Here is an 18,657-nt window from a genome sequence, read left to right as displayed (position 1 = left end):
GCTGTTAAAATCTAGATAATTGAAAAAAAAAATAAGAAATGCAAGTACACAAATCCTACCTATCTAAGCGAAACCACAGACATAGAAATGGACCTGGAAGAAATAGCGAGGAAAGAAATTCCTCCCACAGGAATGGAATGCATAGGCGGAAATGTAAACAGGAATGCATACGCGGATATGATGTTCTTCGTACAACTAGGCTATGCGGGACTGGTCCTGACAGGACTGTGATCTACAGTGTCTGCTTATATCAATCGATTTGCAGCACCGTAGACTATCTATCTCACATTCTTCAGCACAAAAATCTATCTCACATTCTCGGTAGAGGTCTGATATTACTTTTAAGTTATGTTCCTAACGGGCGGGTGTAGTGTAGCGGCTAGAGATTCCGCTTCCTGCACGATCGATCGAATGTTTGAAACCGTCTTAGTGCTCACCAAGCCTTTCATCCCTCCGAAGGTCGATAAATTGGTACCAGACTTGTCTGGGAGGATAAAAACACTGACTTTACACATCGGCTAGTCGCAAGTCATTGTATAGGCCAGATACACGTTCGTAAACCTCAAACGATTCTGAATTGAAGTGAATGCGAGGGCGCGTCCCAGGTGGATTGATTAACTCCAGAAACTTTAAACTTTAACTTTATGTTCTTAAGGTTAAGACTTGTTTAACTACCCTCTTTTCCCGAATTTGCATGAACTGTCAAGGGAAGTCTAATGTCCAAGCGGTAACTGAATCGCAATTCTCAAAATGCAGAGAAATTTGCTGCTGACGAACTCGGAAAGGTAAGAATTCGTTTTTTTTGGTAATGAAAAAGTATACCACTGACAACGAAATGAATCTATAATCACAAAAAGTTGCGACTTTGTGTCTGCTACTTATTGACGAGGAGATTTCAACACAGTTTGAAGATGAACAAATTTTCATTTAAAGACTTATAAGAGAAAGACTAACTGCTAACTTCTTTTTTAACTTTTTGATATTCGTTCCTTTTTTTTTGATGAAATGCTTCTTGTGAACTAGGTAGTATGTCGGTAATCAGTTTGATGATTTGTTACAATTTCTCGTATTTCTCAACTGTAATTCAGAAGAAAACGTAATTCAACGTTCCAGTCACAAAACAGGACTGGAACGTTGAATTCCGTCCTCTTCTAAATCTCAGGATATTCACCCTCAGATTTCCTCCTGAAGTACTTCTTCCGTTTGTGTCCGTTGATTTGGTTCAGAAATGAGAGGGACGGAAAAAACGAAACTATATCTTTGTTAGGATGCAGCTTTAATCATCCCCTATAGCCTAGTATCGGATATCAGAGACTTTTCCTGGCAAAACCTATCTTACAGGAAAATTATCTTGGTCAGAGAAAGATAACATTCGATGCCTTCTCGCTTTGTTTGCAAAGGAACTGCTGACGGTAAAAAGAAAGAACCCCATGTTTACAGATTGAAAGGTGAGAAGAATCTGGATCGTGCAGTTATGTGTAACATCTTATAGCATTATGAACGCTGTGAATGGATGCTGCAAAATATTTATTGAGTAATGGTATCCGTTAGAAACCATTTTTTCTGCATTGTGGTTCCAGTTTACGATGCTGCGACGCACAATCCACCTATCGGGGAGCACACCGGAGTGGTACCGGTGCTAGCGCACTTCGCACATGCTTCATTCCCAGCTTCGTAGATGACATCATCAATTGCAGGTGACCTGAAAGAGTTTGAGTTGAGGCAAAAAAAATCTTCGAAACTTTGTCCCTGGAAGTCTAACAACAACGCTTGCTAAATTTGATAATCAGTGACTTTACTGGAATGTCACTGCACGTTCTACACATGGAAACATTTAGAAGAAAAAAACAAAAAAAAGGGAAAAAACTCGTCGTAAATGCACATAATATATAGTTTTCCGAGTTTCGGGCAAGCTGCTCCAAAATCTATAGCACAACCAACCTTGGTGGCTCCATCATAAGCTATCTGGAAAACGAAGTTGATGAGAAAACGTTTGCTAGCGTATTCAGTGTTCTCGCATGACTCACGTTTGCGGCGGATATGACACTCTTTTTATTCTTGCGGTCGTCTCCGAAGCCAGTTGTTTTCAAAAGACTTCCACCAACTAGCCACCGCCTGGATAGATAAGCATTTTGCTTTTAAAGTACCTTCTTATGCAGTTTTTTTTCGCCTGTGGTCTTTGTCACTACGTAGTTATCCCTTTAAAATGGACGAATGCGAATATATCGCTTTTTTCAAAACGAGAAGATCACCCAACATCTAGAAGAAACCGAGACTACGATTCGGCTCAAGCTGTCACCCATTTTGAAATGAATTTTAGTTTGCTTACACCTCTTCCAGAATTACACCACTGGAAGTACATATGCTGTCGAAAGGGCTTAAAATTCTGAAACGAACCTTTTCAATGCCGTCTTCACCAATATTGTTGGTTGCGGTGACTTCTTTGCTCCAGAAGTTTTCTCCGATTGCACTGCTTGAACTTGAGGCGCAGTTCTTAATCTTCGTTACAGTTTTGTCTTCAAGAGCCTTGTCATATTGCTGAAAAATCAAAAAGTTTACAAAAACTGCTTTTTTCACAAGCGGCTGACGGATTCTGAATTGCTCTCCACTTCTCACCAGTTCAATCATTTTTGTAGCTGGTTTTGCATAGTTTTCGCCAGATTTCCCCCATCCTGTAGCAAGGAGGCGCCTGTAACATAAAAGCATCATTACAGAAGAAAAACAGTATTTTTGAAGCTTTACTCAAAAAGCCTTGCTTGTAGTAGTTGTGCATTTCCAGTGCAGTACGTCTGAAAGCGTCCGAAAATTTACCTGTACAGGCCTTGGTACCGCAAAATGAGGTGCTCTTGAAAAGTGCTGTAACATTGAGAAGAAATGAGCGCTGAGTTAAATATTTCTCAGAACTGCTGCAAGCATTCAACTATTCATGTATGCAACATTTCCATTCGTTTACTTTGGACACTGTTTCATTCATACGTAAGATTCCGGGCATCCAGTTTTTTAAGCGAAGACCTTAGCATTATTTCTTATTAGAGGGTCTTTAAAACAGTCCTAACACAGTGTTAGGAATATTAACGAAGTATTCTAAAATATTTCTCTTGTTTTCAAAAGACTCGTACGATTCGCATGTAAACTACGATAAAATCCTCGCTCACCAATCCATTCAGATGTGCTCCATAAGCATGCGGAGCATGTGAATGACCAGCTACATTGGAGAATCAGGGTAGTCTTAATTAGGAAGAGAGTTCACGCACTGTTTCGACTGCGAAAGTTTTGTAATGAATGTCGGTGTCAAAATTAATGCGCTGCTGCAGGAAATTGCAAACCTCCCGTATCCCGGATACATTGCACACGTCCTGAAAGTAACAGTGCTTGTACTCATACCAGGATGTTATCCAGTTTTACTATTTTTATCATTAAGATATATGAATTTTACCATTTGATTAAAATCAAATGATTTTCATCTGCGAAATTCTGATTACTGTAACTATTACTTAATTACTAATCACTGATTACTTAAAAAATACAGTTTTGAATGCCTCAAGCCGAAATCCCAAGATAAAGATGTTTACTTCTGTCCACGAAGAAGGAAAAAACTAAGTAGATGAAATCCACCGTTAACTGCATGGCTCTCAAAGATTAATTTAGGTTTTAGTGTAAAAAAGTACAAGCCTCCATATCCATCTTATGGATAGGTTGCATGTGTCCTAAAGGAGCAGTTCTTGTAGCCAGAACAGTGTGTTATCCAGTTTGGCCACTTCTTTTATTATGGCAATCGAATTTTTCGTTCAACCTGAGATTCATGCCAAAATTTTTACGAATTCAAAATGCGATGTTCCCGAATCACTATGCCCTCCAAGCCAAGAGAATCCAAGAAAAACATGTTTACCTTTTAGCGACGATCGCGTGGAGGGCGAGAAGGAAGTCAGTCAAAAGAGTGACATGACGTTGACTGTAAGGCTCTAACAATGCATAGCCCGTATTTGTAAGAGTGCTTCATGGTTTTTGTTCTACCATCATGACAACAAAACTACAAGAGGAGAAGTAGGTGCTCTTAGATGTGAGTTTTTCCTTAATTGAATACCTAGGCACAATATATAGGCTCAGGGTAAGCTCGGCGCAGTCCGTCAGAGTCCCGCTGTAGCAGGCTAGATGGTTTGAAACCGCTCTCAACGCAAACCAGGCCTTCCCTCCCTACAAGGTCGATAAATAGGCATCACACCTGCCTGGGGGATAAAAACACTAACTGATTATCGACTGGCTCCCGCATTGTATAGCCACGTATAACACGCTTTCCAAAATGTCAACGATTGCGAATTGCATTAAAACACACTGGCGCATCTGAAGCGGATTGAAACCAGTGCTAGTGACCTTACACGTTACTTTTACTTTTAATATAGAGGTTTTGTGAAATTTTCTTCTTTTCATTCTTATGTTCTCAAAAATGAAGCGGAAAAAGAATACTAATCAGTGTCGTTGCAGCACCCCAACTAAAAGCTTACCACTTTTAGCCTCCTGGTAATTCAACTCCTACTAACTACATCGTTGAAGTTTTGGTAGCTTCCGCGGGAAGCTAAAATTTGAGGAAGGTTCACTTGTATTGATGCATTCACATTTATTTGTCTGAAAAGCATTTGTAAAGAAGGAGAAGGAAGAAAATCATAGCACCATGGTCTTTGAAGTTCTAAACAAACCTAAAAATTGGAAAAAATTTCAAAAAATTGTTCAATGTTTGGTGGAAACAGTGGTTGTTTCACTTTTTCTGGATTTTATAGGAATTAATAATGCGTAAAAAAACTTTTGGGTTATACATGATGTAGTTGGGATTTCTGGAACAGATGGAAATGTCACTGGAGATGATGTGATAGGTCAAAACAAGCACAAGTGACTCATGGTGGTTTTTTTCTCAGCAGCAAGTCTTAGAGTTACTAACTGCACTTGCTTCAAAGACCGTGGAGAGCATTTTCTTTTGAAAAAAATGTAGTAATGCCAATGAAAACCAAGCTATAAAGGTGTTACTACAATGCACGAATGACATAGGAAATCCTTCAGTACCACAGGAGTACAGGGTTACCGAGTTCAAAATTTTCCTACGCTGTTCTGTCCATCCTTTTTTTCGGTTAAACTACATACATATTATATGATAAGGAACCAGGTGTTTAATCCCATCCTTACAATAGAAGGGGATGTGATATTATCATAGTACATAGTACTGAGGAATTTCTATGGATTCAGCAATTCGAAACTCTCCGATTTCTTCCCCAGCAGAGAATAGATTTCATGTGGCCTAGTAGTCAGAATTGCGTTTACACGCAGAGGGACCGTGTGACGATTTTTTTCTTAATAGAACAGGTCCCAACTGCGTTATAGCAAGTGAAATGTTCCCTTTTAATGTTGAGCTTTCACTACCCAATAAGTGTATTGGACGAGTTCTTAGGCAAAAAAACTCATATTGGAGTTTTCTGTTTTCGAGTTTCTGAGTTTTCGTATGTTGGGCAAATTCGTTAGGATTTATCTTCATTCTTCCATTAAAAAAACCCATGTCCTAATAAAGTATGGGCTGTACTATTCCACCACAGTGGTCATAATCCTATAAAAATCGTTTCATTCTCACTCTATTTCATATAAAACAGGTAAAGGTATTTCCGCTTTTCCGGAATACTGAAAGCACTTTTGATTAATACTGAGTTTAAGTCACATTTCCAACTTGATCCAAACACCGAAAAGGGATTAACGTGAAAAATATAGAAAAAAATTGACCAGCTCTCTTTTTTCCTTTCCTACCTTTTATTTTAATTTTCACTTCCTGGACTACACCCACTTATTCTTTCACATCGTACGCAACAATTCACGTATTCCACACACAGACACACTGGCGCACACACATTTGTGATCTCTTCATCTCTCTCGGTTTTTTTGTACGCGCTTACGGCTGCTTCTCCTCCAATCAAACGCTATGGTTACAATGAACTCAGTAGCTCTGAGCGCTCACGAACCGTGTACGCTGTGTGCAGCGGTAAGGAGGGGATAGAGATTTGAATAATGAAGCGTTTGAAAGAATTTTGTTGTTACTTCGTGGGAAACAACAGCGATCCCTTAACTCATCCAACACGAGACATGTCTGTTTGAGTCGGTATCCTCAGCCTACTGCACATATTTCTGGTAACAATGTCGGCGCGCAACGTCTACGCCCAGTTACAAACATTAGTGTTGAAAAAGGTAGAAATATCCTAAAGGGATCTTCCGGCATGTCTCAATCCGATCGTTTCACCATCGGGCAGCTATACGCGTGATCAGCGTCGCCTAAAACCCCCACTGCCCTGTCTAAGCATCGTAATTCGGAAACAACAAGGTACACGCACTTATACTCACCCGGTCGCATACAACTGTGATCAGCGTCATCAGCAACCCCATTGTCCCAGTTTTCACCGCATTCTTAACGCTTCGAATTCGGAAACAACATGGTGCCCTGCGGGCATCCTCCATCCGCCTCCCCATGCACCCATACTCAACCGGTCGCATGCAAGTGTGATCAGCGTCATAGAAAACCCCCCACTGAACAAACTTCGTCAAAATGCGACCATTCCGAGTGATACCAATAAGCTATAGCCTCAAAGGATAATGCAAATCCCTTTATCCGACCTTCAATATCCATTACCCGTCACTCTGTCCAACTCCAAATTTTTCCGCGACGGCCCCTTGGCCGTCTCGAAAAATAGGTTGTGGGCAATTCCAGTGGAGAGAAGCAGTTCGCGGTTCGCGCTTATTTTTTTCCTTCAAGAAACTCATAAACGGAGTCGATTCCCTCACACTATGTAAGTCGAGCACGCCGAAGCGAATGGCGTCGGTACCGTCTCGATAGTTGCGCTCGTCCCGTGAGACCCACAAAAGTGCAGCAACTGGGCGGAAACAGAAAGTCAACGCAAATTTTCACGAAACATCAGTACTCTTGTGAGAAACATCCACGAGAAATTTCACCTCGAAATCCTAACTCACAACTGAGATATGAATTTTCGAATATTTTCGCTAACAAAAAAAAATTCAAAAAAAAATCGAAAATAAAAAAAATAGAAGACGCAATCTCTCCGCTACGAGTTTTTTCATTAATAATACTTTATTGCCGTTCTCTTTCGAGTGGCGACGGTATCGAAACAGTTCATACCTGAACAGCGGCCTGTGCGGCCGGCTACACAAATTGTGCGCCACTGCGCTTACCACCGATCTTCGACAATCGGAATCAGCGCTTTTGCACGCCCACTCCTCCGCGAAGAAACGAAGAAATGGGACCAAATTTTGCACAATGCCTAACCAGGCCACGCCGAATCCAATGGCACCGGTACTGACTCGCTAGCTCCGATCCTTAAGGTAGATCCGCAAAAGCGCAGCAATTCGGTGGAAACAAAAACTCAGCAGATTTGGGTGAAATTTTCACCACATGTCAGTATTCATGTACGAAACACACACAAAAAATTTCAGCCTGGAATATTAATCCACAACTGAATTACGAAAGTTTAAAAAATATTTCAGTAGTAAAAAAAATTAAAAATTTCCTGAACAGATAACTAAATGGTTATCAGCTCCATTCCTTCCCTACATATGACTCCACTATGCATGTTCTTGTTTTTGGTCACAAATCTGACAGCCATTGATGAGCCAGAGAGCTGAGTCATCCAGTCAAATGCCGAGATAGGCTCAGGAAAATTTAATAGTAAAAAAGTCGAAAATTCAGAAGTATAGCAAAAATTATCTGAATATCTTTTGCTTTCCATAAACAGAAGTCAGTTCTCTATCAAATGAATATGATCTCGCCCGCATGTGTTCACTTGCGAAAAACGCTGCGCGTACTATTGCATAAACGCCATCTTGTGTCCTTGATTGGGTTGTGAAGATGGTTTATTGGACCGCATACCTGCGCACAAACTAAGCCAAAATCGGGTAAGTGTACCAAACATTGCCACGTACATTGAGCTGGTGAATACGAACCTCTCAGCACATGGAAATTACATACAATGGCAATGACACAATATACACGACTACAAGAACTAACATAGTTCGAATACGCATCAACTACCACAAGGTTCATCCTACCATTCAGTGGTCCTGCATAGTCGATATGAATTCTGTCTAACGGTTTCTTCTCAGAGGTCCAAGAAATGAGAACTGTCTTCTTTGGCATCTTCGCAGCTTCCTGACAGTTGCGGCAGTGGCGTACAGTTTCTTCGATGTCCCTGTGGATGTTCGTCCAGTACACATATCCTCGGGCGAGCATCGTCATTCTTGTCATTCCTGGATGTCCTTCATGCAGTTGCTTCAAGACTGCTTCTTGAAGTGAGGTTGACACGATCCTGTGGCCAAAATACAGGCATCCGTTCTGCACTTACAATGCGTGGCTCAGAGCCTTCCAGCTGTTGATTTGTCCTTCAGGCTTGCTTGGCCATGTCTAGAGCATCTATAAGATAACTTTTCATCCTTCCTAGACTCTTCTTCAGTAGTTTTCTTGGTCACGGGAAGTGCTTTCACAGCAGCACTCTGAACAGCAAGAATGTCCTGTACAATTTTGGCTATCACAATATCTTCTCTCTGAGTCGGTCTTGGAGGGATCAGGTGTGACAAGACGTCAGCTTGTCCAAACTCTGCCGTCCTATGTCGTGTCTTAAGCATATGCGTATTGCTTCTTCAATTCTGCGATGATTTCCTCTCGGCTTGCTTCTTCTTTAGTCACCATTCGGCAGTGGTATTTGTCTTTCAACTTCTTGTACGCTGGAAGTTGAATACACCACTCCAGTCCTAGCAGATTCGTGCCTTCGGTGACGTAACAAGTTCCATTACCTAGGATTTTTTCCCTGCTGCGCGGTCTCTGACAAAGAAGTCTGTGGAGAATCTTCCATCAATCGTCATCGGTGATCCATCTGCCCTCTTGATTGACATGATACAGGGTGCCAAAGTTGGAGATTTGAGTTTTTTCCACGTTCGACGTGATACCAACGTGATATCTGCACCTGTGTCGAGCTGGAAACGTAGAGAACTTCCCCTGATATTGACATCGAGCTAGGTTCGAACGTTCTCAGCGGCGAAGGTGACAACGTTCTTGCACTGGCTTCTCTTGCGAAGGTTGCATCTTCTTCTTGGTTTCTGTCGCATCCTCTGTCCAGTGTTGGAGGAGAGAAGCGGACATGTCCTTATGTAGTGCGGTCCTGCACAATTGAAGCACTTCCCATTCTTCTTCTGTACGACATGGACATCATGACTTCCTTCCATGTCTGTATTGTCCATTTTCAATGCGTTGAAGTTCTCACATTCAGCAACGAGGCCTTCTATCGTCAATGGCGCATGTTCTGTGTGCGTATCCAGTCGACGGAGCATTCTGAGACGAACTTCACGAAACGACGGAAGTCCCTAAGTCCTACTGCGAACTGTAGCGTTTTCAGTGCTGTGTGGTGCAGCTCCTTCAGTCGAGCGTCTTCGTCCATCCACTCGATCATGTTAGCGCAGTCGCGGAATGGTACATAACTGGCAGTCAGCGGCGGGCAGTTTATCCTGAGACACTCGTACCGTCGTCGAATCAGCGTCTTCTTTGACGCAGGAAGCTTTTCCAGATTTGCGACCGTCGTCTCGAAATCGATCTCGTGTGGTTGTGTCGATAGTATGTCATCGGCATATTTGCGATATGCATCCTCGTCCAGCTTCATGAGGATGAAGTCGCGCTTCTTGCTATCCAGTAAGACCGAATCCCTGATGACCGCGCCGTACTTCTTGTACCAATAAGCGAAAGTGTGACCCACCTCTTCGTAGGTCACGAACATTTGCACGTCCTTACTCAGCTGGTCGTATTGATCCTTGCTAACGTCCTGGATGGTGGTTCTCTGCGTGGGTGCCAAGGCGGTGAGCAGCGTTTTCATTTCTTCATGTTGAATCCGCATTTGTTCAACCATTGCTGAAAGAAAGTTACCGAGCTGTGACTCCGAAGCTTTACCTTCGGTTCCTCGTGGCATCTTGAGGGGTTCCGATGGACTCGTTTGCGCTGCTTCTGCCTCTTCTTTCCTTGAGCTCCTTGATCATCCTTGATCGGGCTTCTGCTTGGTCTTTTTTATTCTTGTTCCTTGATCGGGCTTCTGTGCCAAACATTGCTACGTACATTGAGCTGGTGAATAACAACCTCTTAACACATGGAAATTACATACAATGGCAATAACACAATATAAACGACTACATGAACTAACACAGTTAACATCTCTACGGCTCTAACACGCTAAAAGTCCAAAAATGAATAAAAAGGACGAATGCGTAGCCGTAACCAACGAGCTGACTCTGTATCAAGACCTTTGCGGGTTTTGATCTACGGGGTCATATGCGGGTCGCATCCTTAATAGTATTAGCGGACCGATTTTATCACGCGGAGGACCGCTAATATCACGTCAAAGCTGCTACCTGGGTAAGCACAACGATTAGGACTCTTTTGAATTCCATTTTGGATGTAGCATCTTAGGGAATGATGAGGCATTTGAGAGGATAAATCACAAATGATCTAACTTTCCGTCCTCTGACGAAAGCGACGACGCCGAAACGTTAGCCGTAATAAAGTTTGTTAACAATCTTGGCTGTTGCTAAATTGGACTATCGACAAGTTGCAATCTCTATGCCAAGATTCAAGGAAAGTCGAACTTTCGCATTCTCGCATCTCGCAAGTTCTAAGAATGCGATCGTCATCAGCGCTTTGTCGAAATACTAGTGCTAGGAACATATAGTTTCACGTAAATGGAACGGGAGATCATAATTAAGGTATACGCAACGATTTGTCACTGAAACAAAGATTACCCAATTACCGTAAAATGAACATTTAAATGGCAAGACAAGTGAATGAGTTCATCAGCTACAAAATATATAAAATTAAGAACATATAGTCGAATTTCCTTCCAATGTTATTAGAAAGTGTGGTCCTTCCCGTACCACTTTCAGCAGGGGGGACAGAAGGTAGTTAAAATTGCTCTCCTTCTGAACAAAGCCTAACATAAAGGTAGCACATCACGAATCTGACGTGGTGAGTGAATCAGTGGGAAAAGCTAGAGATGACGTTGCAGAGTGCGGTTTCTAGGGTGGTTCCGCTCACCTATCCGCAACCGTAGTAGTGAAAGGGCGTGGGAACTGCTGAAGTTCCTACGAGGTACGTTAGAACGCTCCTCTATGCACACGATCCGCTCCCTCAGCAGCCTATCCATTAGTTTCACTTGAATAGGCTGTTGAGAAGAGATCACTGATCTTTTACCTTTGCAAACCCATGCGTCGATAGCGTTCAAGGGTTGCGCGTTGTAACTGAAGTTGTAGCAAAAACACTGTGTTCTTCAACGCCTTTTCAACTACGATTATGGAGAGATGAATGGAATCACCGGCGATCCCGCCACTACAATCTTATCTCTACCTTTTCCTGCGGATTCTCTCACTACTTCAGATTCCTAGTACGTTGCCGTTAATTCCACAAAGTACTCGGGGGTTTTATTTATGATATCATCACTTTCGACAGTTTCGCACCATAGCGTAGTCGCCCACACTCCTGTTCTAGCGAAAATACGAACATCAATATGGCGTGGTATTCCAACATGGAGTGATTCAGCAGTGAAAGAAGTGAAGTTCAAATGAAAGAAAAGGCGAGTAAACCACAATCCAGTCAAGTCGGAACATACCACAAAAAGAAAATCATAACTCTGTGAAGCGCCGTCTCTGTTGAAGGAAAGAAACAAAACCAGTAACGCAAAGAAAAACAAACATAGCTGCTTTAAGCATGATACACATGATTAATTGGAAAATGAAGATCTCTTGTAACAACGACAGAAGAAATAACACCTGGAACTTAATTTTCTTTCAACTGGGGTAAGGCGATGAGGTTTTATCGTTTCGAACTGAATAACTAGAATCGCAGCAGAAAACTCTGAAAATGTCAGTTCGCATGCATTTATTTTTGCATTCCATACCGTAGGCACAACAAAAGGCAACTACCTATATTAAATTAATTCTGTGAGCGTTGGTGGACATCCTTTCACAACACATTAAAATACATACCTTTAATTCACGATATGTCACGTGTGACAGTCGGTATGGATTGGACTTTTGCTAAATTTCTCTTTGGGTTTTGATTTTTGTCTGACGGACCAGTGACATTTAAAATTTGCTGCGTATAAATAGGGTGGCCAACAGTCTCTACATCACAACATCAATCTTCATCGTGCAGCGATGAATCCGCTTCTTCTTGTAAGTCCCCTTGTACCTAACTCTAAAATCAAGCGCATTTGAATATAACCGTCCTCGAGCATAGTTATACTAGAGAATAACGAGACCTCACACGGATCTAAAATTCCCTGCAAGTCTAAACCAAGGTTCGGAGCTCTTTCTTCCTCTTCATCGTAGGCAGTGGTCATCACTGCACGGAAGAGACTCTCTGAACACAAATCTTCGTCGATAGCGTCCTATCTCACCACAGAGAACTACTTCGACAATAGCATACAAGAAAAGATCGGCTGGAAAAGTTCAACGCTCTCCCTTGTCAAAGAGGGTGCATTGAATCAATGTTACAAAGGGTCCGTTTGACAAAATTCGCCACCTTAAAATGACCTTTTCAGCTAAAGGCGTACAAACATTTGTCTGAGCTACACTTTTCTACACCGCAACGGATGCGAACCCCACTAAGAGCCTAGTATATACACCCACTTTTCACCATTACGAATTTCGTGACTATCGGCCGTAAGAGAACAAGCCAGAATGCAAACAATCATCAATTCATAGAGCATGAGAAGCGTGGAGTAATTTCGTCTTTTAACCATTCTGACATCTTTATAGAGGAAGGTTAGCACCATTTTCTTGAACGCATTCACTATCGCATCTGGAAATTTTGGGTCAATGCCATGTCTTATTTCTATTCTGGAAACATAATGTGTTGACTACGATTTTGGTGTCTACGTAAAAAAAACTGAAAACCGCATTCCGAATTGATGGCTTCGTGTAGGCATCACCTATTTATGCAAAAAAAAAATGAAAAATGGTACTTTTAGAAATACTGATTCCTGTTTTTAAGACTCTTTTCCTTGCAAGTCTGCAGCTCTACAACAACGCAGTCACTTCAGCTGCAGGTAAGACAACAACAATATAGTGTCTAGGTTATGTTCACCTGTTCAATACAAAAGATTGTTTTTATTCCGAAAATTCTGCGTGGCCCTAGACTCTAGTGATAAACTACTATTATAACTTTCCTCTCGTGCACTTCTTGTCTTTCTACATATTTTTAAGGCTTTAAATGTCAAAACTCGCTAATTTCTGACCAATGGAGGAAAGGAATTCTGGAACTTATCAATGGTTTTCGTCGAACAGTAGCGAAAGGACAGCAACTAGGTAAAGATGGCGCGAAACTGCCGAGCGCTAAAAAAATGAATCAACTGGTAAGTAGATTAGTAGATCCCAAAAAGCGTTCAGGTTCTGTTACCATTTCTTAGACTTATTTGAATATCACTTTATAGTGTTCCCAAATTATGATTTCTAAGAAGCAAAAGTAAGGAAAACTCCATCAATTCTATTGTATTTTCATGGCGAGTAATATGGTTTGCAAGTATCTGGAAATATTACATTCGCTTGTTTTTATCTCAACTTTAGAACAAGAAAGATCGCAGAACTCGCAGTCTTAATCCCGTCATCTTTCATTCCTTCCAATATTAGTTTTTACTCTATCGCTGCGTGTTAAAACTCTCCTTTCGATAAGAGGTGACAACAAAACATAATGTGTGAATGTGTGTTTATAGTAGCAGTCCTTCTTTGCTGCTTAATGTAGTTGTTCCAGACATGGGATTGCAATATAGAAGCAGAAGCACAGGCTGCTGCTGCGACTTGCCCTACTTCATTGACAACTGCACAATTACCCACGTTCCAAGACACCGCCTATAAACTCGGATATATAACTGCGACGTAAGAGAATTATCAATCAAAAATGAAGTCGATGATGGAAGTACTCTTGTAGGAAAACAATTAAAGCTAACAGCTGTGACGCTACCAAAACAGCAAAAGATTTGCTGACTGAACAATGGAACACCGCAGTTGCAAACCAGCCGGATGAGAACGTAATAAAGGGCGAGAAAGTGTTTTCTCAGGTTAGCACTTTAAAACTCTTCAATTCATGGGAAAACAAAGTATCCATGTTAAGCTTGCCAACGAGGAAATGGATGCATTCGCATGCACATACCAAATTTGTCAGACGACGAGTTACTATCTGCTGTGCTTCTTTAACAAGAAGTAAGCAGTTCCTTCACTGATCTTCCGCTACTCAAGGCCATTTTAATCATTTTCGGCCAGCCGCTGCAGGTGCCCCAGTTTATGAGAAGGAAACCGGCACTAAATACTGCACTGATCGAGACTGCAAGTGCGTAGATGCTCTTTGCCAAAAAAGAGTCAAACCAGGTTGTCTCTTTTCTTCACATAAGCAAACTAAAAACATGTTACTAGTTGGAGCCCATCTGGTCTTACATGTGCTTCGAATATTCGATGAATACTGCAAAATGTTGGTTTTTGGAAGTCGCAGGCAAAGCATGAGTGAATATCATTTATTTAGAGCGAACTGCAGAAAAAGATGCCCTTTCTCTTGTATTACGGGGATCTGTGAATGTTTCAGGGATTCTTGTACACTAGATATATCGAAGAACCATGTGAATGACACAACTCTTTTCCAAACAGGAGAAATATTTTAGAACACTTGAACACTTCATTAATATTGCTAACACTGCGTTAGACCTGTTTTAAAGATCGTCAAGTAAGAAATACTGCGAAAGAAAAAGGTTTCCTTTGTCAAAACTGGGTGCCTAGGACTTTAAGTATTAATAAGAGAGTATCTAACGTATACGTAAATGGGCATGTTGCATAAACAAATAGTTGAGTACTTGCAACAGTCTTGAGAAACATCTAATTCACCGCTCATTTTTTCTCAATGTTGCAGCAGTTTTCAAGAGCACATCATTTTGCGGTACCAAGGCCTGTACAGGTAAATTTTCGGACACTTTCAGACGTACTGCACTGGAAATGCACAACTACTACAGGCAAGGCTTTTTTAGTAAAGCTACAAAAATACTGTTTTTCTTCTGTAATGATGATTTTGTGCTGCAGACGCCTCCTTGCTACAGGATGGGCGAAATCTGGAGAAAACTATGCAAAACCAGCCACAAAAATGATTGAACTGGTGAGAAGTGAAGAGCAATTCAAAACCCGTCAAGAACTTGTGTAAAAACGGTTTTTGTATACATTTGATTATTCAGCAATATGACAAGGCTCTTGAAGACAAGGCTATAGCGAAGATTAAGAACTGCGCCTCAAGTTTAAACAGTGATGTCGGAGCAAACTTCTGGAGCAAAGATGTCACCGCAACCAGCAATATTGGTGAAGACGGCATTGAAAAAGTTCGTTTCAAGATTTTAAGCCCTTTCGACAGTGTAGTGTAGTATATGTACTTAGAGGGGTGTAATTCTGGAAGAGGTGTAAGTAAACTAAAATTCATTTCAAAATGGGTGACAGCTTGAAGCGAATAGTAGCCTTGGTTTTTTCTGGTTGTTGTATGATCCTCTCGTTTTGAAAGAAGCGATATATTCGCACTTGCCCATTTTAAAGGGATAATTACGTAGTGACAAAGACCATAGGCGAAAAAAAAACTGCGCAAGGAGGTACTTTAAAAGCAGAATTCTTATGCATTCAGGCGGTGGCTAGTTGGTGGAAGTCTTTTGAAAACAAGGGCTTCGGAGACGACCGCAAGAATAAAAAGAGTGTCATATCCGCAGCAAACGTGAGTGACCCGTGAGTACCGTATGCCCTAGCAAATGTTTTCTCATCCATTTGTTTTCCAGATAGCATATGATGGAGCCACCAAGGTTGGTTGTGCTATAGATGTTGGAGATGCTTGTCTGAAACTCGGAAAACTATACATTATGTGCATGTACGACAAGTACGTTTTTTTTTCTTCTGAAAGTTCCGTGTGTAAAAAGTGTAGTAACATTTCAGTGAACTCAGTGTTTGTCAAATATAGCAAACAATATTTAATACTTGCTAGACTTCTAGGAACAACTTTTTGCTCCAGGTCCAATCATTAGAAAAAAAAACTCCATGGTAAAAGTATACGTTAGTGGATCTCACAATTGTTCAGCGTTTATTCATAACTTTGTCATCTAACAACTTCAGGCTCACGCAAGTTTTTGCCGGGCTTTCTAGACCTCGTGTTTATCTTATAAGATTCCTCCTTTTTTTGCTTCAACCCACTCCTTTTCAGTTCACCTGATGTTGGTGATGTCATCTACGAAGCTGGGAATAAAGCGTGTGCGAAGTGCGGTAGCACCGGTACCACTCCGGTGTGCTCCCCGATAGGTGGATTGTGCGTCGCAGCATCCTGAACTGGAATCAGAATGCAGAAAAAAATGGTTTCTAACGGATACCATTACTCAATAAATATTTTGCAGCATCCATTCACTGCGTTCATAATGCTACAAGATGCTGTACATAAAGGCAACGAAGGGAGGAAGGAGACGGGGAGTCCATTCCAATACCGTAAAAACCCGAGTGGCATCGTTTGCCACCATCTACAAGATCGATCGCGCCAGTCTGCGGCGCCGCATCTTCCGGGCCGTTTTTACGGCAATTACAACGGCCCCCCAGTCCATAACCCACCAATGCACCACCCAATCGGGGGTGATGCCTATAACTGTGCGATCCACATGCTTCTCACCTTTCAATTTGCAAACACGCGATTCGTTCTTTCTGTTGTCAGCAACTAACAAAGGGGTAAGATTTCAAAAGTGAGCTTTCTCTGAGCAAGATAATTTTCTTGTAAAGTGAGCTTTATCAACAAAATCTGATATCCGTAACTATGTACAAGTGATAATTGTTTTTCCCGTTTCTATCATTTCTGTTCCAGTACAATGAATGCAGACAGAAGAAAGAGAAAATTTTGAGTGAGTACACTGTAAAACTTAGAAAAGAACAAAATCCAAGGTTCCAGTCATGTTCTGCGCTTTCCAGAAGTCGGATTAAATCATCGATGAGATAAACATCCGCTTGGGGCAGGCATATCCGACGTAAATATAATACTTCGTTGCTCCCAACAAGCATTTCATCAAAGAAAGACTGCGTTATAACAAGTGAAAGGTTCCCTTTTAATGTTGAGCTTTCCCTACCAAATAAATGTACTGGACGAATTGTTAAGAAAAAAACTCATGTTGGAGTTTTCTATTCTCGAGTTTCTTAGTTTTCGTATGTTGGGCAAATTCGTTAGGATCTGGACGAAACTTGATTCCCACGGGTAATGATGCTGCTGGTAACGGATACATGTATTCTGTAGATGGCATGTTCCAACAGTGATTGCTTTCTCAAATTTTTGCCTCTTTCGCTGCAAACCTATCATCTATGTTTAGTAGAATGTAACAAAGACTGTAGGAATATTTGATTGCGGACACCGGTATGTCGCAGAAAGTACCTTCAATAAATTATCGTCATTACGCGTAGTGACGTATTTCTGCTATGCGGACTATGGGAACGCAACAACTAATGTTTCTTTACAAACTTTTTTTACATATGCCAAGAAACTTTAGTACTTTCAATGATAATCTATAGGAAGACTTCCCTTCGATTTGATATTTGAAAATTTTTGAGCACATTTGCCTTCTCAAATAAGTATCTATGTATGAAAACAGTGTTACCAGTGCGACACGCCGACGGACCCACCATCTCGCGGGTGTATAGGATATGTTCAATCTCATAGATGGGCATGCACGTTCAAGTTCTGTTCAGTTCAGAATAGGTCGGCGGTTATGAACCTGTGTACAGACCGAACAATGAATTGCGGGGCTAACCGATGTATCAAAGCATTTCTTTAATGCTCCAAGATACCAGTTAGTCTGGTACAAGTTTATCGAATTTTCAAGGAAGGAAGACGTTGGTGGCACTAGGGCAGTTTCGAACCATCGACTATTTTTTTCGAAACTAACTCTGAAACTTGGGCTTTGGTGGAGTTAACTACAGTCTTATAAAAAAGTTTTCTGCAAATAGTTAGATAAAATGAAAACTAGCGGCTCACGTCCACGATGAAATGCTAGGTTTTCATGCTTTCAAACTTTTTAGGTTTCCATCATATGAAAATTGATAACGAAACGAAAGTGCAACATAAAATATTACTTACAGTTTTCAATTCATACCGTCTATCGGACGTGACCAAACTTGAATCCTCGGAATAGCGTTGACGATTACGGCTAGTAGTACGACAACAGTTCTAGGTTTTTAGCTACAGAGTAACGTCCTTTTTTTTTACCTAACATCAACTCCATCAACAACAGATTCTAGTCGCATTGGGATCAAATTAATACAGTTTCATTGTATTACACTGCATTCGTTGCATAACATTTGTGTTAACCATTAACTTCATTTTGTTGCAAAAATGCATAAGGAGATGCCAGGATTTCCTACAAGTACCATTATTTTCCGAGACACTTTTTTAGACCGTTAGAGTGATTCAGGGGCAAATGTAGCGCATTCGGTAAGAGGTCGTGGAAGCATCACAAACGGAATGATTAACGCCAAACACGTTATCTTTCATCCTCCAGAGTGAAGTGGTGGTGAGAGATAATGCTATGATAATATGAGACAATATAAATA

The 18,657-nt window shown here is 41.2% G+C and overlaps 4 protein-coding genes across 6 annotated transcripts; 1 reads left to right on the top strand and 3 right to left on the bottom strand.

Moving 5' to 3' along the window:
- Window positions 1-1,581: 1,581 nt before the first annotated feature.
- RB195_015759 (uncharacterized protein) lies at window positions 1,582-8,284 on the bottom strand (the record flags this gene model as incomplete). 2 transcript variants are annotated; one of them, XM_064206625.1, is made up of 6 exons in its annotated part: window positions 1,582-1,702; window positions 1,883-1,965; window positions 2,398-2,538; window positions 2,617-2,689; window positions 6,363-6,435; window positions 8,089-8,284. In XM_064206625.1, the coding sequence occupies 6 exons, from the start codon at window positions 8,282-8,284 to the stop codon at window positions 1,582-1,584; spliced, it is 687 nt and encodes a 228-aa protein (XP_064062505.1). The 2 variants fall into 2 exon arrangements, with proteins under 2 accessions (XP_064062505.1, XP_064062506.1); XM_064206624.1 differs by lacking the exons at window positions 6,363-6,435; window positions 8,089-8,284 and adding exons at window positions 2,028-2,115; window positions 2,213-2,259 and having other exon boundaries at window positions 1,868-1,965; window positions 2,332-2,538; window positions 2,617-2,709.
- A 107-nt stretch (window positions 8,285-8,391) lies between these two features.
- On the bottom strand, window positions 8,392-8,661 carry RB195_015758 (uncharacterized protein; the record flags this gene model as incomplete). The annotated part of the gene is made up of 1 exon (XM_064206623.1): window positions 8,392-8,661. One exon carries the CDS (start codon window positions 8,659-8,661, stop codon window positions 8,392-8,394), a length of 270 nt encoding a protein of 89 aa, XP_064062504.1.
- Window positions 8,662-9,320: 659 nt separating this feature from the next.
- Window positions 9,321-9,992, bottom strand: RB195_015757 (uncharacterized protein; the record flags this gene model as incomplete). Its single annotated transcript, XM_064206622.1, has 1 exon — window positions 9,321-9,992. One exon carries the CDS (start codon window positions 9,990-9,992, stop codon window positions 9,321-9,323), a length of 672 nt encoding a protein of 223 aa, XP_064062503.1.
- A 2,233-nt stretch (window positions 9,993-12,225) lies between these two features.
- RB195_015756 (uncharacterized protein) lies at window positions 12,226-16,403 on the top strand (the record flags this gene model as incomplete). Of its 2 annotated transcripts, XM_064206620.1 has the most annotated exons (13): window positions 12,226-12,243; window positions 13,064-13,118; window positions 13,276-13,424; window positions 13,820-13,944; window positions 13,997-14,126; window positions 14,180-14,225; window positions 14,305-14,433; window positions 14,966-15,065; window positions 15,133-15,205; window positions 15,282-15,422; window positions 15,716-15,802; window positions 15,864-15,961; window positions 16,283-16,403. In XM_064206620.1, 13 exons carry the CDS (start codon window positions 12,226-12,228, stop codon window positions 16,401-16,403), a joined length of 1,272 nt encoding a protein of 423 aa, XP_064062501.1. The 2 variants fall into 2 exon arrangements, with proteins under 2 accessions (XP_064062501.1, XP_064062502.1); XM_064206621.1 differs by lacking the exon at window positions 12,226-12,243 and having other exon boundaries at window positions 13,028-13,118.
- Between the last annotated feature and the right edge of the window lie 2,254 nt (window positions 16,404-18,657).

The sequence above is a fragment of the Necator americanus genome, chromosome V, assembly GCF_031761385.1.
Source record: "Necator americanus strain Aroian chromosome V, whole genome shotgun sequence".
Lineage (NCBI taxonomy): Eukaryota > Metazoa > Nematoda > Chromadorea > Rhabditida > Ancylostomatidae > Necator > Necator americanus.
Note: the sequence above shows the minus strand (reverse complement) of the source record. Positions and strands in the feature narration are given on the sequence as shown.